This window comes from Xiphophorus hellerii, chromosome 22 (assembly GCF_003331165.1).
Source record: "Xiphophorus hellerii strain 12219 chromosome 22, Xiphophorus_hellerii-4.1, whole genome shotgun sequence".
NCBI lineage: Eukaryota > Metazoa > Chordata > Actinopteri > Cyprinodontiformes > Poeciliidae > Xiphophorus > Xiphophorus hellerii.
In genome coordinates this window covers 3,177,104-3,189,755 of record NC_045693.1, presented here as the reverse complement: position 1 = coordinate 3,189,755, position 12,652 = coordinate 3,177,104, and the positions used below count along the sequence as shown (strand labels likewise).

General features: G+C 40.2%; 1 protein-coding gene and 1 long non-coding RNA gene across 6 annotated transcripts in view; one reads left to right on the top strand and one right to left on the bottom strand.

Moving 5' to 3' along the window:
- Nucleotides 1–2: 2 nt before the first annotated feature.
- Nucleotides 3–12,652, bottom strand: LOC116713660 (uncharacterized). The gene is made up of 3 exons (XR_004337903.1): nt 9,246–12,652; nt 2,324–4,139; nt 3–417 (listed from the first exon to the last, which is right to left on the bottom strand). It is a non-coding gene; the product is annotated as an uncharacterized LOC116713660 (long non-coding RNA).
- Nucleotides 7,763–12,652, top strand: part of ikzf1 (IKAROS family zinc finger 1 (Ikaros)) — a 20,881-nt gene continuing 15,991 nt past the window's right edge. Inside the window, exon 1 of one of the 5 annotated variants that reach the window (XM_032553875.1) lies at nt 7,763–8,031. In XM_032553875.1, coding sequence (XP_032409766.1) covers nt 7,887–8,031 — 145 coding nt within the window. In that variant the 5' untranslated portion in view covers nt 7,763–7,886. The remainder of the gene's footprint in view (nt 8,032–12,652) is intronic. The other 4 variants (XM_032553873.1, XM_032553874.1, XM_032553877.1 and 1 more) reach the window with 4 other exon arrangements.

Below are 12,652 nucleotides of genomic sequence, written 5' to 3'. Positions count from 1 at the left end.
TATATATATATATATATATATATATATATATATATATATATATATAACATCACACTGATCAAAGTCAAAGAGCATCACTTGTTTCAGAATCTGTGATGCTGACGGCCTTTATGCCAAAACATTTCAACTTAAAATGATGGTTTAAAAATCTAAAAATAAAGTACAACCTCTTTCAGTTTTAAGGTTTTGCACAGTAGAACATAATAAAAACGATCCTGGGTTGTATACTTATTTAAATTAAACCTCAAGTGTGAGAAAACTGATTTCACACGTCGTATCAGAGCACACACACCTGGGGCGGAGGAGGGATGAAGCACAGCGGTGGAGGGGTGATGATCTGGGCCCGTTAGCAGCCACTGATGGAACCGTGAGCTCCACTGAATGCTGGACCTTCTGGAGTCAGATGTGAGGCAACGCCTGCAGACAAGAGCAGCAGAGACCAAGTCAAGACCAGGAAACAAGCTCAACAGAAAAACACAAACTTTAACATCCACTCATTTTACCCTCGTTTAGCTAAATAAAACTTGTTTAAGGCTGTAAATGTTACATAATCTTTTGAAAAAAAGGACTGCTTAAAACTTTTAATAAATATCTATCTAGAAAATGTGTTTTTGCTTTTAAAGAACCATCATTTTATTCATAATTTTAGGTTTTAAAACTAAGAGAAATGCAATTTTTTGCAACAGAGCAGATGGAGACAGTTTCTGCTATGGGATGTTGATATTTGTGAAAAATGCTATAAAACAAAACCTGTAAAGTTTATATATTTACACATAATATTTTAATGCAGTGAGTGCGTGAAATTGAAGTCAAAATTATTGTTTGAGCTTTTGACGCTAATTGTGAAAAAGGACATAGTTTCTTTTCTAGATATATAGAGCAATTATTCCATAAAAATCTGAATAAGTGCCAAAACCTGAGACTCTTATTATATCTTAGCTTAAATACATGAGTTGGTTCTTCATTACTTTTGCCAAAGAAAGGTTCTGAGCACCACAACAGCTGAAGCTGATTCTGGTTCTGATCAACAGGACAGTTTCCAATAAACTCATGATTCTGGATTAGCTCAACAAAATCCAACAACTTGTTGATTCAGTGTGAATTCAATCGGGAAAAACTGGAGGAACTTCCTGTTTTTAGCTTCATTCATATTTCCCATCAATTCTGCTTCCTGTTCCTGCTGAAGAAACTCACTCCCCAGAGCATGACGCTGCCACTGCCACGTTTTAATTTGGAGGCTAAACACATCTTTTCCCCCTTCATGGCTCATTTAAAAGTGACTTTTTTCCTTCAACACCTCCATAAATGATGATTCTCCCACCTGAGCTGCTGATCTCTGCAGCTCCTCCAGATTCCCGCCCCACTTTGTGTTGGACTGACAGAAATTCCCAGTAAATTACAATGAATATCGTGTCAGAACCTTAAAAAAAAACAATCACATATGCGGCCTTTGTGTCAGTCTTGATTCAAACGCAGCAAAGTCTGTAACCTTCTCACGGATATCATAACTCTATTTGTGAAGAAGACACCTCATCTTCCTCCTCCTCCTCATCTTCCTCTTCAGATTTTCCAGCCTGTGGTCTGAATCACATCAGTGGCTTCTTTTCAAAACAGGCTCACAATCATCATGATTGATTCAGCTGCTATCCTCCAGGATCTCTCAATGCCTGCCTGGGCTGGAGATTAATTTCCTTTTCCTCGTCTTAATTTTTACCCATAAAAAGGCTAAATGTCAAGCATGCCTGCCTCCTTCTAGTGACACGTCTATTCCAGCAGATAATTACCATAAGGAAATTGATGCTTTAGTGTGCAGAGGGGAATTTAATTTACTCCGACATCCTCACAGCATAATGCATTCCTAAAGAAAGAGACTTTTTCACTTTGCAATTGACTTTTTAGATAAATTGGACTATTTAATGTGATTATCAGTGTTGAACGTCTTTGACTTATTAAGGTGTTGAAACCAATTAAGGGTTACATGCTGCCTGTGCTTCCAAATGCGAGATGGTGAATACTGTTTAAAGATCCATGAAATAAGAACCATCCAAGAGCCTTTTGTTCGCTAGTCGACCGTCACCGCTACCTGATGATGTTTTGAGACCTGCAAGCTGCTGGTATTAATTACAGCAACATGCTTTCCATGAGTTCAACCTGAGGAAACACGGAGTTTAGCGCACTTTGATTGCATCTGATGTAAAAACGTGACCTGAAAAACATACGGAGATCAAATCCTAGGCGGCCGAAGAGCAAAAAGCGTCAATAATGGAGACACTTTTCCTAATATTTGCTGAGTCATGCTTCTCTTCTGCTGTATTTTTCACACCTCTTCATGTTGGAGTGAGAAACAGGTGACCCCTGTGAAGCTTGGAGGAAGTGTTGCTGCAATCCCTGTTCTGGCCGTGAAGACATGGCGGACCACAGGCTGCTCCTGCCCAAAGTTCCTCCTTTTGTAACCAACCGCTTCAATGTTGTGCTTCTCCAGAGATAAGGGCAGCCTCCCATGAAAGGTGACTCAGCAGCCGAGCTCACACAGCTTCTCCTGAGATAAGAGCGCAGCCGGGGGCCAGAGGACAGCGGGATTGTGGGGAAAAAAACAGTCACAAGTGGAGAAAAGTGTGAAACTGCTGCTTGTTTTGCAACGCCTTAAGCTGAGGATGTAACTGGAAGCTTCAGGCTCTAATTTAATCATTAGAGAAGTTACGGCACTTTGCAAAAGTATTAACACCCCTTAAAGTTTTCCAACTTTTGTCACGTAACATCCATCTACTGCATAACTGTAAATTAAATCCAACACAACCAACCACCTTCAAATATCATCTAATTGGTAAATAAAGTACCTACGTGTGTAATTTATGACTGGGACTTTAATGTGCTAATTTTGATTAATATATTGCATAAAAATTTTATTTGCTTTCCTTTTCAAAATCTCGAGCCAGAACTTTTGTATTCAGACGTTTCTGGTACGTCTGTAAATCTGACGCACAAGCAACATCAGTCCAGTGATGGACTGGAGACACTTAAAGACTATTAGTGTGTTCAAGTTGTGCTAATAGGAGTTAGCCTTTTAGCACAAATAGCATCTCAATGCTAAACACGTAGCAGCAGCACCGACATCCTCAATGTCCACAATCCACACTTCTAAAGAAGTTCCATTAATGATCAGGAGTTCCTGAGAAACTGAAAAGCTGAATGAATAGAACAACATGTTGCACCAATCTGACAGTTTAATAACCTAAATAACATACTAAAAACAACAAATATCCTTGTTTTTGAGCTCATATGTCTGTTTATTCAGTAATTTAGCAGCAAAGAGAGTTTTTGAATTAAAAATGTTGCTTATTTTGTCGATATATGGTTTTCAATTAAAATGTGATTACTTCGAATTAATTAATTACAGACCCAGCAGGTAAATCATTTAATTGCAAGAGAGCCAGAAAAAAGCCCATTTGGACGTTGTCATCTTGGAGTCACAGCAAATGTGGCTGAGATTGAACTTTCTGACCTACAAGCACAAAAACGGCACATGGTGGTGGCAGCATTATGCTGTGGGGATTTGAACAATGACCTTCAACATCAAGCTGGAGCAACAACATCCCAGCATATCCATGTGTTAGAACGACCTTGACCTAATTATTGCTGAGATTCAGTGGAAATCGATGCCACAGACACTCTTCATCCAATCTCAAACTAGTTATAGCTGCTGCAAAGAATTAACTCAAGAATTCTAGATACAAATGCCTGCCGCACCTTTCAGATTTTTATTTGCGAGGGGAAAAAAACATAAAAATTAGTTCTTTTTCTTTTAACTTCACAGTTACACAATGTTTTGTGTTGCTCCATCAGGAATGTGAATACTTATAAAGCACAGTAGGGGGGAAAAGTCCATTAGATGGTCATAGAAAATGAAAAGAAATATTTAGAAATGATGTTTTGGCTAAAACACAAATCAATGGATGAAGAAAAAATTCTTTGCTCCAAAGTCTCATTCTCAGCTTTCAGAGCTGCGTGGCAGGTGGAGGTGGTCGCGTTTGCACACAGGAAGATTGTTTTAAATAATCAACTCTGATGCAAAAGGTGGAATGCCTGCAGTAACGTCGAGCTGTAGAAGTCAGTGAGACGGTGCTGGTTTCAAGAAGCCTCTGCAGAAAACCAGAGGGAAAACCACATGTCAGAAAATTAATGCATATCAGCCTGAAGATCAACTGCAGGACTGAGCTGAAGGGACGCACTGCTGCGGACGCAACAAATTAAAGGACAAACTGATTATTATGGACATTTTGGGAACTGGAAAACCTGGTTTACATTTGAATCTGCTATAAAGGTGAAAAAAATTATCTTTCAGTTATTTAGTGCAGAAGGGAAATTAATGCATTATTTTACACAGACTGATGAATTTTTAGGATATATTTGTGTTGAGTTTATGGCTGAAGACTCACGAAAACCCAAAGTACAAATGATCAGATTAGCGCAATTACATAAAACTAATAAAAAAACATTTTAAAAAAGGAAAGTTTTGTTTTGGCCTCTGCAATTATAGGGGCTTCTGTCAACAAATGTCCTGCAGACAGTCAGGCTGCATCCACCTCATATTCAATAAACTAGAAAATACGTTTTAATTAAGTCCAAAAATAGTTTTTTAATTGGTCTGATGTAATGTTCTAATTTTAAATGTGATTCTTTTTTATTAGCAGTTAGCAGAAATGAATCTCGATGAAGAAAAATAACTGTGTTAAGACCAGGAGCGATTCTAGGATCTGACCTTTAGGGTTATTTGTTATTCTTATTTAGAAGTTATTCATTGGTGCATTTTTCTAAACGTCACTGCTTATTTACATACATTCACATAAGAAATTAAATAGCTTTGTCCAACTAAAACTGTTAACAACTTCATACAGGTCTGGAAAAATATAAAAGCCCACTGCACTGAACCCCATTGAAAACCTCCTGGTTATTCCACCAAATACTGATTTCTGAACTCTTCCTGAGTTAAAACATTAGTTTTGTTGTTTCTAAATGAATACAAACTTGTTTTCTTTGCATTATTTGATGTCTGAAAGCGCCACATCTTTTATTGTTATTTTGACCTTTTCTCATTTTCTGAAAATAAATACAAAGTTTTTGCTTGGAATTTCAGAGACATGTTGTCAATAGTTCAACAATCTTCATTTTACTTAAACATGTAAAGAGTAAAATCGGAGGGCTGATCATTTTTTCCAGAGCTGTATATACATATGAAACAGAATCAGACGACATCATGCCTCCCATCATCTGCTAACATTAATGAGACACAAGCAGCTGCAGTGACACAGTCCTATTGTGGTCTGAACCCAGAAATTAAAATAAAATCTACTCAAAACTATGCATTTCATTTGAAAAACATTTTATTAAATTCATAGGATTAATAAATATGAAAACAGTTTATTATCAAGGTAGAAGGTCAGATTAATGACCCGTTCTCACTAGTCCTTAACCTGAACTTTATTTGAAAATCATATTTAGAAATTGCATTACAATTATTTTTATCTGAACGTTATGTGGCTGTTGGCCTTTTTTCTTTAAACAATGTCCATCTATGGAAAAGTAAACAGTTTGAGTCAGAATTTTACTGTTTCAGTTCACAGTTCATGCAGTTGGCCTGTCATAGTTTCAAGACAAAACACCTTTTTCTTTGCAAAGAAACAACCTGACCCAAACATTCTGTGCTGTTATTTAGTTTTACATTATTTAAGTGACTAAAGAGAAGTTTGGGAAATTAATTACAAAACAACACAACAGTCACTAATCAAACTTCAAAGAAGATCAAAAAGAGTAATTAGCAAGGACCAGACTAACCCATTATTTATCCAAATATTTTGCACACATACAACATTTTGTACTGATCAACTACAAAATAATATTCAAACAAATAAAGCCAATGCTGTACACAATTTCCAATCATAAATATCACAAAAATAATTATAAATTAAGTACTGCATTGGCCATTGCAAAAATTGCTAAGCATAATATTTTGCATTACAAGTTGCCGTCTGAATAAAGCTGCTGATGATACAAATCTGGCCCCTTATAGCTGGTTAAAAAAAAAATCTATATAATGGTCTCTACTGGTTTTTTAGAGGCTGGTTCTAGACCAAATTTACCACAGGGGACATTGTAGTCAGTGTGTTTTATGGGGACACGTAAAAAAGAATTACACAAAAAGCATAGCAATGTGTGATGTTATATATATACATATATTAGGGTCAATGAAGAGCCACTTGAGTCTCCAGAGACTCAGGTTGCAGATCCTTTACCTAGCAGGTGGAAATGTGATCCTATCTAGGGCTGTCGTAAACCAATATTTTAGTAATTGAGTAATCTATTGATTATTCTTCCGATTAATCGAGTAATCGGATACAAAAAATCATACAGCAGCACACTGCGCCACGACGGACACTTTTTTGTCCATCGATGGACACATTGTCCATCCTCACTGACATTGTTCAGCCTGGAATGAGCGTCTTCCTCCTCACATCTGTATTTTTGCCAGTTTTTGCTTTTAAGGACGGTGGAGTATCGAGTGGTAATTTAAAAAGACGCAGGTTGATAGCAGCTCACCGGGCTGCGTAGAGTCTCTAGGCGACCGTGACGGCAGCGTCGGTCTGTAGCGTTCTGGGGTCCTGTTTAGCTCCGTCACGACAATTTAGCTGACCTTAATATTTCCTGTGTTTTATTTTGGTCATTATTGTTACATTTAGTGTTGATATGTGTGTGACGGGCGTGTCTATCGGACAATTATGTATCGGTTCAATACGAGACGTGATATTTAACAGTATTTTACGGAGGGGTAGTAATCCTATTCAGGGGTGCTGAGGTACAGTTTTAGGTACAGTTTTAGAGGTGCTAAAGCTAAATCACCCCTAAAACAGGGCTAGAATCGCCACTGGTTAAGACATCTGTCTTTGTCTAATTAACCTATATAATGTGCTTAAATTAATAAACTTTTTAATAATATTCTAGTTGATTGAATGGGTCTGTATGTCAAGGAAAAGTTTAGTGGAAGGATAAAGTGTGGTAGAAAAGGTTAACGACTGCAGGCTTGAGAGGATTATGAAGTAAAATTCGTTTTCCGGTCAGAGGCACAGAATCCAGATTCCAGATCTGATTCCGGATCTGGAGTGCCATGTCCAACATGTGGTCCCGGTTGTGGTCCAACACGGCCATCTACCAGAACATTTTAGCCCACTTCCTGCTTCCTTCAGCTGAAATACATTACAGAGATGCAGATTTCATTTTCCAGCAGGATCTGGTACCGACCCACGATACCAAAGGTACCAAAAGCTGGATCCCGGCCTGTTCCTCACGGCTGTGAAAACTTTTCATGGAACCTCAATTTGAGATTTTCATCAGCTTACCAACTATTATCAGATAGAACAGCTAAAATACTGAAATCTGATCCAGATCAACTATATTCTGATTTACTGGGAAGCTCCTAGAATGTAAAACGGGGCCTGAACTCTAAAAAGGTCATGGAGGGACAGTAATGGATGAAATATTGAATAGAGAGAAAAGAAAAGCTCATTACAAGGTAAAGAAAAACACTTGAGTTAATTTCATGGACTAGTTCAGAGCCAGAACAGGTGACAGAAGGGGAGCTGTCCAATATGCAGGCGCGGACTGGCCCCCATCAACTCCCTGCGTGTGAATGAAATAAATAAACAATGAATGGTCCACTCTCCTCGCTCGCAGCATCCCATCTCATGCATGGCTGCCAGTGATGGTCTGCTGGGTGTCAGCTTTTATTGGCACGGCACAAAGCAAGTGCCAAGGGTTCGGTGGGCTCGACTCCCCGCCGCAGAGTGTGGATAAAAGCAGAGCAAAATGCCTCAGCCGAGCTCAGAGGCATAGACATGTTGGGCTGGAACGAGGAAGTGCAGTGGAGAGGGGAGGGACTCAGGGCGCAGCTCCATGGGGCCGCCGCGGCGCTGCGACCTTCTGCACATGGAGCCGGGGAGAGTTGGAAGAACTTCATTCTGCAAACTCAAGGAATAGCAGGTAAAGTGACCTCCACCGCGCTTTTTTGTGTTTTTTTTGTCGGGCTTCCCGCTGAACTCTCAGGCTGTGTTGGTGGAGCCAGCAGAAACGGCTCGGTTCGCTCTAAAAGGAACGATGGAAACGTTTGCGTCTGGAAAAAGAAGTTTCTCCTGTCAGTTTGGGTGCAGGTGCGCCTCAGCATCAGCTCCCGGCTGCTGCCGCTCGTTTTTATAAAAGTTCATCTTGTTATAAAACTAGTTACTAAACAGAATCACATTTTAAAACTCAATGTGACGATTTTGCTTTTACTTCTATTTTCCGCGTTGTTCGCCACTAATTTATAGGAAGTAGTGGAAATGTTCCCCTTTTTTTCCCATGGGCCTTTTTTCTTTTGGGAATGAGGATAAATTAAATAATGAAACATATAAATTAATTAAATTTACACAAAAATACTAATGTCGTGTTTGTGGTTTGTTTGGGCTGCTTGCGCGTTTCCTTATCATTTTAACACGTTTAACTTCTCATGAAGCGGCACCTGTTGCAACAGATGCGTAAACTTCAGATAGTCCAACAGAACAACTCTGAAGTTTCACAGAATAACCAAACCAACTTTTGGATTTTTTATCAAAATAAAAAAAAAGACATTATAACGAAATTAGGGGCTTAAAATAAAAGTTAACTCTGCTCTCTTTAAACAGGAAATCAGTCCGCACCGAGCCGCGCAGGGTCGAAAACGCGCTGCGCACTATTAAATAATCAATGAATCAAATCATTTTCCCCAAACCTCAAAACTTTGTATGTGTCTCTGTTCTCAGTTGAACCACATTTTCAGTTTGTTTCGCGTCTCCGTTGGAGGAAAACGTACAGGCGGAACTTTTTACACTTCTGCCTCTGAGGTGAAAAGTTGTTCATCAACGCCCAGCAGAAAAGGAAATAAAGTTGTTTTTATCTTCCAAACACTTAGAAAAAGAAAGGAAACACTATGCTTTCCGACTTTTAATAAATTCAGCCTGAAATTATTATCCGTTCCCTTCAGGTTTGATGCAGGGAAAAAGTCATAATTGATTACAAAAATATGTAGCATATATAGTTGAAAATTTTATTTTAAATTTTAAAAAATCTGCTAAAATTCTATAATACATTTAATTAAATCTTACTATAATTATAATTGATATAATGGTGCAATTTTTTTTAAAAAAGAGAGAATAAAATAGGTGTGAAGTGAAAGGCAGTACCTGCTCAAATGGGGCTTTTTCAAAGCTCACATGGAAAGTGAAGTGCTGCAAAACCTCTCTGCAGATACATCATCTTTCTTGTCAAGAAGAACCAGAAGAGTGTGCATGTGTGTGTGTGTTAGTGTGGGGGGTGTGTTTGTGTGTGTGTGTTGGGTGCAGGAAGACAGACAGTTATTAAAATGATTGTACTGTCTGAATAGCAGAGTAGTGAAGTGTGTCAGATGCAAATGAAGGAAACTTCTCCTCAGAGCACCTTTGCTCGCCCCTCCACCCCTCCATGGGCTCCCAGAACACATCTGCTAACACCCTCTACCCACTTCCACCCATACATTTCATGAATTACTGATGAGAATCTCCATGTGTGTATATATGGAGAACAAAGGTGACTGTTATAGCTTAATAACTGGTGGTAATAAAAGGCACCCACGGGAGAGAAAAATTAATAATTCAGCTTGCCTAGAAAGTGCAAAAAAACGCAAAATAAAGGTGAGGAACATTTAATCAGTTTGGGGAGAAATTTCAAATTTATTTGAAGGTAATAAAGTGTTTTTGTGCTGCAGCAATTTTGATTTTATTCTGTTTCCTGATTGCAAAACAGGAAAAGTAAATTTGTTCTCCTTCTTGTTTTATTATTAAGCTTTTCAGATAATTTTAAGTGTAAAACTCTGTAGGTTTTAAGTTGAGAGGAGGCAGTTTTTGAAGCTTTCTCCTGAGTATCCACACTGCGCTGGCGTGGTCCTCAGTATCTGTTAACGGTTTCGTTGTTTTCTCATCTCCACCCTGCTCCCTGGTGTAGCTTTTGCACTTCGCAATGAGCAGAAGCCTCAAACCTACCCCCCCGCCCCCTCTAACTCTACCCCTAGTGCTTCACCACTATCCAACACACACATACACACCCACGCACACACACACGCAGGAGGAAGACCGAGAATTCTGTCAACCCACAAGCCTCTTCCTGCATCTCCCCACTTGACAAAACTACGACCAAAAACTGTTCCAGTCCTGTTGCGCTTTGTGTCAGAAGTCTTCTCGATGACTTCCACCCCACCAGCACAAATCTTCCACTTGCCCCCACTTTTCTTCAAGACTCATCCACCAACACGCCTGAGTTCGCTTTGTTTCAGTCTGGCAACACTGAGCTTGAATTAAAACATTTTGGGTTTTTAAAGGAGGGGAAAGTGGAATCTGAACATGCAACGCTGCCATTTTTTAAAATAAGAAAAGCTGAAGTACAAATGAGACACTAATAAAATTAGAACAACTCAAAACTGTCTGTCACATGTAAAGAGTGAAAACAGCTTGAAAATAGAGTCACTGGTTCAGCTGAAGAGTTACTTCCTGATTGTTCTACCCAGTAACTTACTTTCCAAACGCCGAGGCAGGCGCGTTGTGGCTGAGAATGTAGGAACTCCGTCTTAAGGCCTTTATTTTAGTCAAGATAACCCCATGAACCCACCCCACCAAGCATTCATGTACCCTGACGAAAACTATAAAGGTACACGAGAAAGGAGTCCTGTCTGCAAACTCCAGATGCTGAGGTAACACACAAATCATTTGCACCGTTGACCTTTGCCCCCACTCTCCTCCTCCTCTTCCTCTTGCTCTCGCACTTGCATCCTGGTTGGCATCTGTAGGCGTCGAGCTCCCGACCTGACGTTGAGCGTTGCGACAGAGCGGACCCGGTTCGCTTCCCACTGTTCGTTCCAAATGTGTGGAGCCATCTGTCAGTAAAACAGGAAGGCCTGGGTTCCCCTTCTCCCTTGGGCTTGTTTCGCTATTTTCGGGAGCTTCACTTCTCCCTGTGTGGCTGCTTGGACCGGGCAGCTGCCCCAGCGCGGGCTTCTTGAAGTGGCGGCGCTGGGGCCGAGGCTGTCGGGGCCCATCTGCTGCAGGCTTGAGGGCCATCCATTATTAATGGGGCCACGGGCGTTGGTGACTCCTCAGATACTCAGCCCTGGCCAGAGGATCGCTTCTGGATTGCCTCGGCTCGCGCGAAAAAATTAATAAATAAAGAGAACTTCTGTCCCTTTCTGTGCCTTGCAAAAGTATTCACACCCTCTGAACTTTTTTTTCACATTTTGTCACATTACAACCTCTAACTTCAGAGTGTTGTAAGGGGATTTGAGGTGAAATGTAAAGAAGTGCATAATTCTGAAGTGAAAATATTTTTTTAAATAAAAAACTGAGGCGTTTAGGTGTTCAACATACCTTGGTAGCTTAATCTGAGTCAGACTGGATGGAGAGCAACTCTTAACAGCATTTTTACAATTATATTACATCTGGGCTATTCTAAAACATGAATATGCTTTGATGCAATCCATTTCAGCTCTTCCAGTGTTTTTAGGGTCATTATTGCCCTAGAAGCTAAAACTTTGCCTCCGGTCTTTATTTTTTCCAGACTAACAGGTTTTTTCCAGGATTCTTCTCTGATTAGCTCCGTCCATATTCATATCAACTCACTAAAAAAATGCAGCACCAGTTCCTCAAACTAGGAGACATGAATTTTCAGTTATTATATTCCTCAATACAGTTCAAAGTTTCTCTCATTTGACAAGAGAAAATTCTTCCATGGGTGTCTTATCAACTCTGACTTTCCAGTCCACAGCATGATATTGCCACCACCATGTTTCATGTTTGTTGTGCTTCCTACGTGTCAAACTTCCTTTTTCTCTCCCAGAGTCCAGGTTAGTAGAGTGCATGGATACTCGTTGTGTCTGCAGCTCCTCCAGAGTCAACACAATCCTCCAGGATTTTATCTAGGAGTATCAGAGTAAAGTGGGGTTGACAAATCATACATTATTTTCCCTCCAACTCACAATTCTGATCTTCTTGATGTTGGTTTCTCACAGAAAATCCTGATAAAATGTGCAGAAGTTTCTTCTCTCGGCCCGTTCTCCTTTGACTCCTGGCCTCCTCGCAGCCATCTATCTCTCAGCCGCCTTTTTTTTCTCCCTCTCCGTGATTCTGATGGTGTCTGCGCTCGGGCCGCGGACTCAGCGATGCATGCTCAGTAAATTAGAGAGAACACGAGCGTCGATCAGCCGGGCACGCCGGTCGCCCGCATCCCCCGTGACCCCGAGGCCAGTTAATTTTCTGCTTAATTTTGCGGCAGTCAGTTTGCATTTTTGGATGATTACGTGGCAGGAAATTAACAATAAATAACAAATGTGGTGTGAAAGCCCATTCCCACCGGCGGGCCCCTGCGAGCCGGAGCCGGGGCCGCGCTGCAGCTCAGCCTCTCTGTCAGGGCTTATAATGAAAATGTCTGTAATTCTTTGTAATGTAACGCGGGGGACGCTGGCTGTGACAAGAGTTATCCCGCTGTGCTGATGGAGTCACACCCTTAACTCCACTCAAGCTGCTTCTAACATTGAACTTGATTAAACTTATAAGCATCTACATCTCCT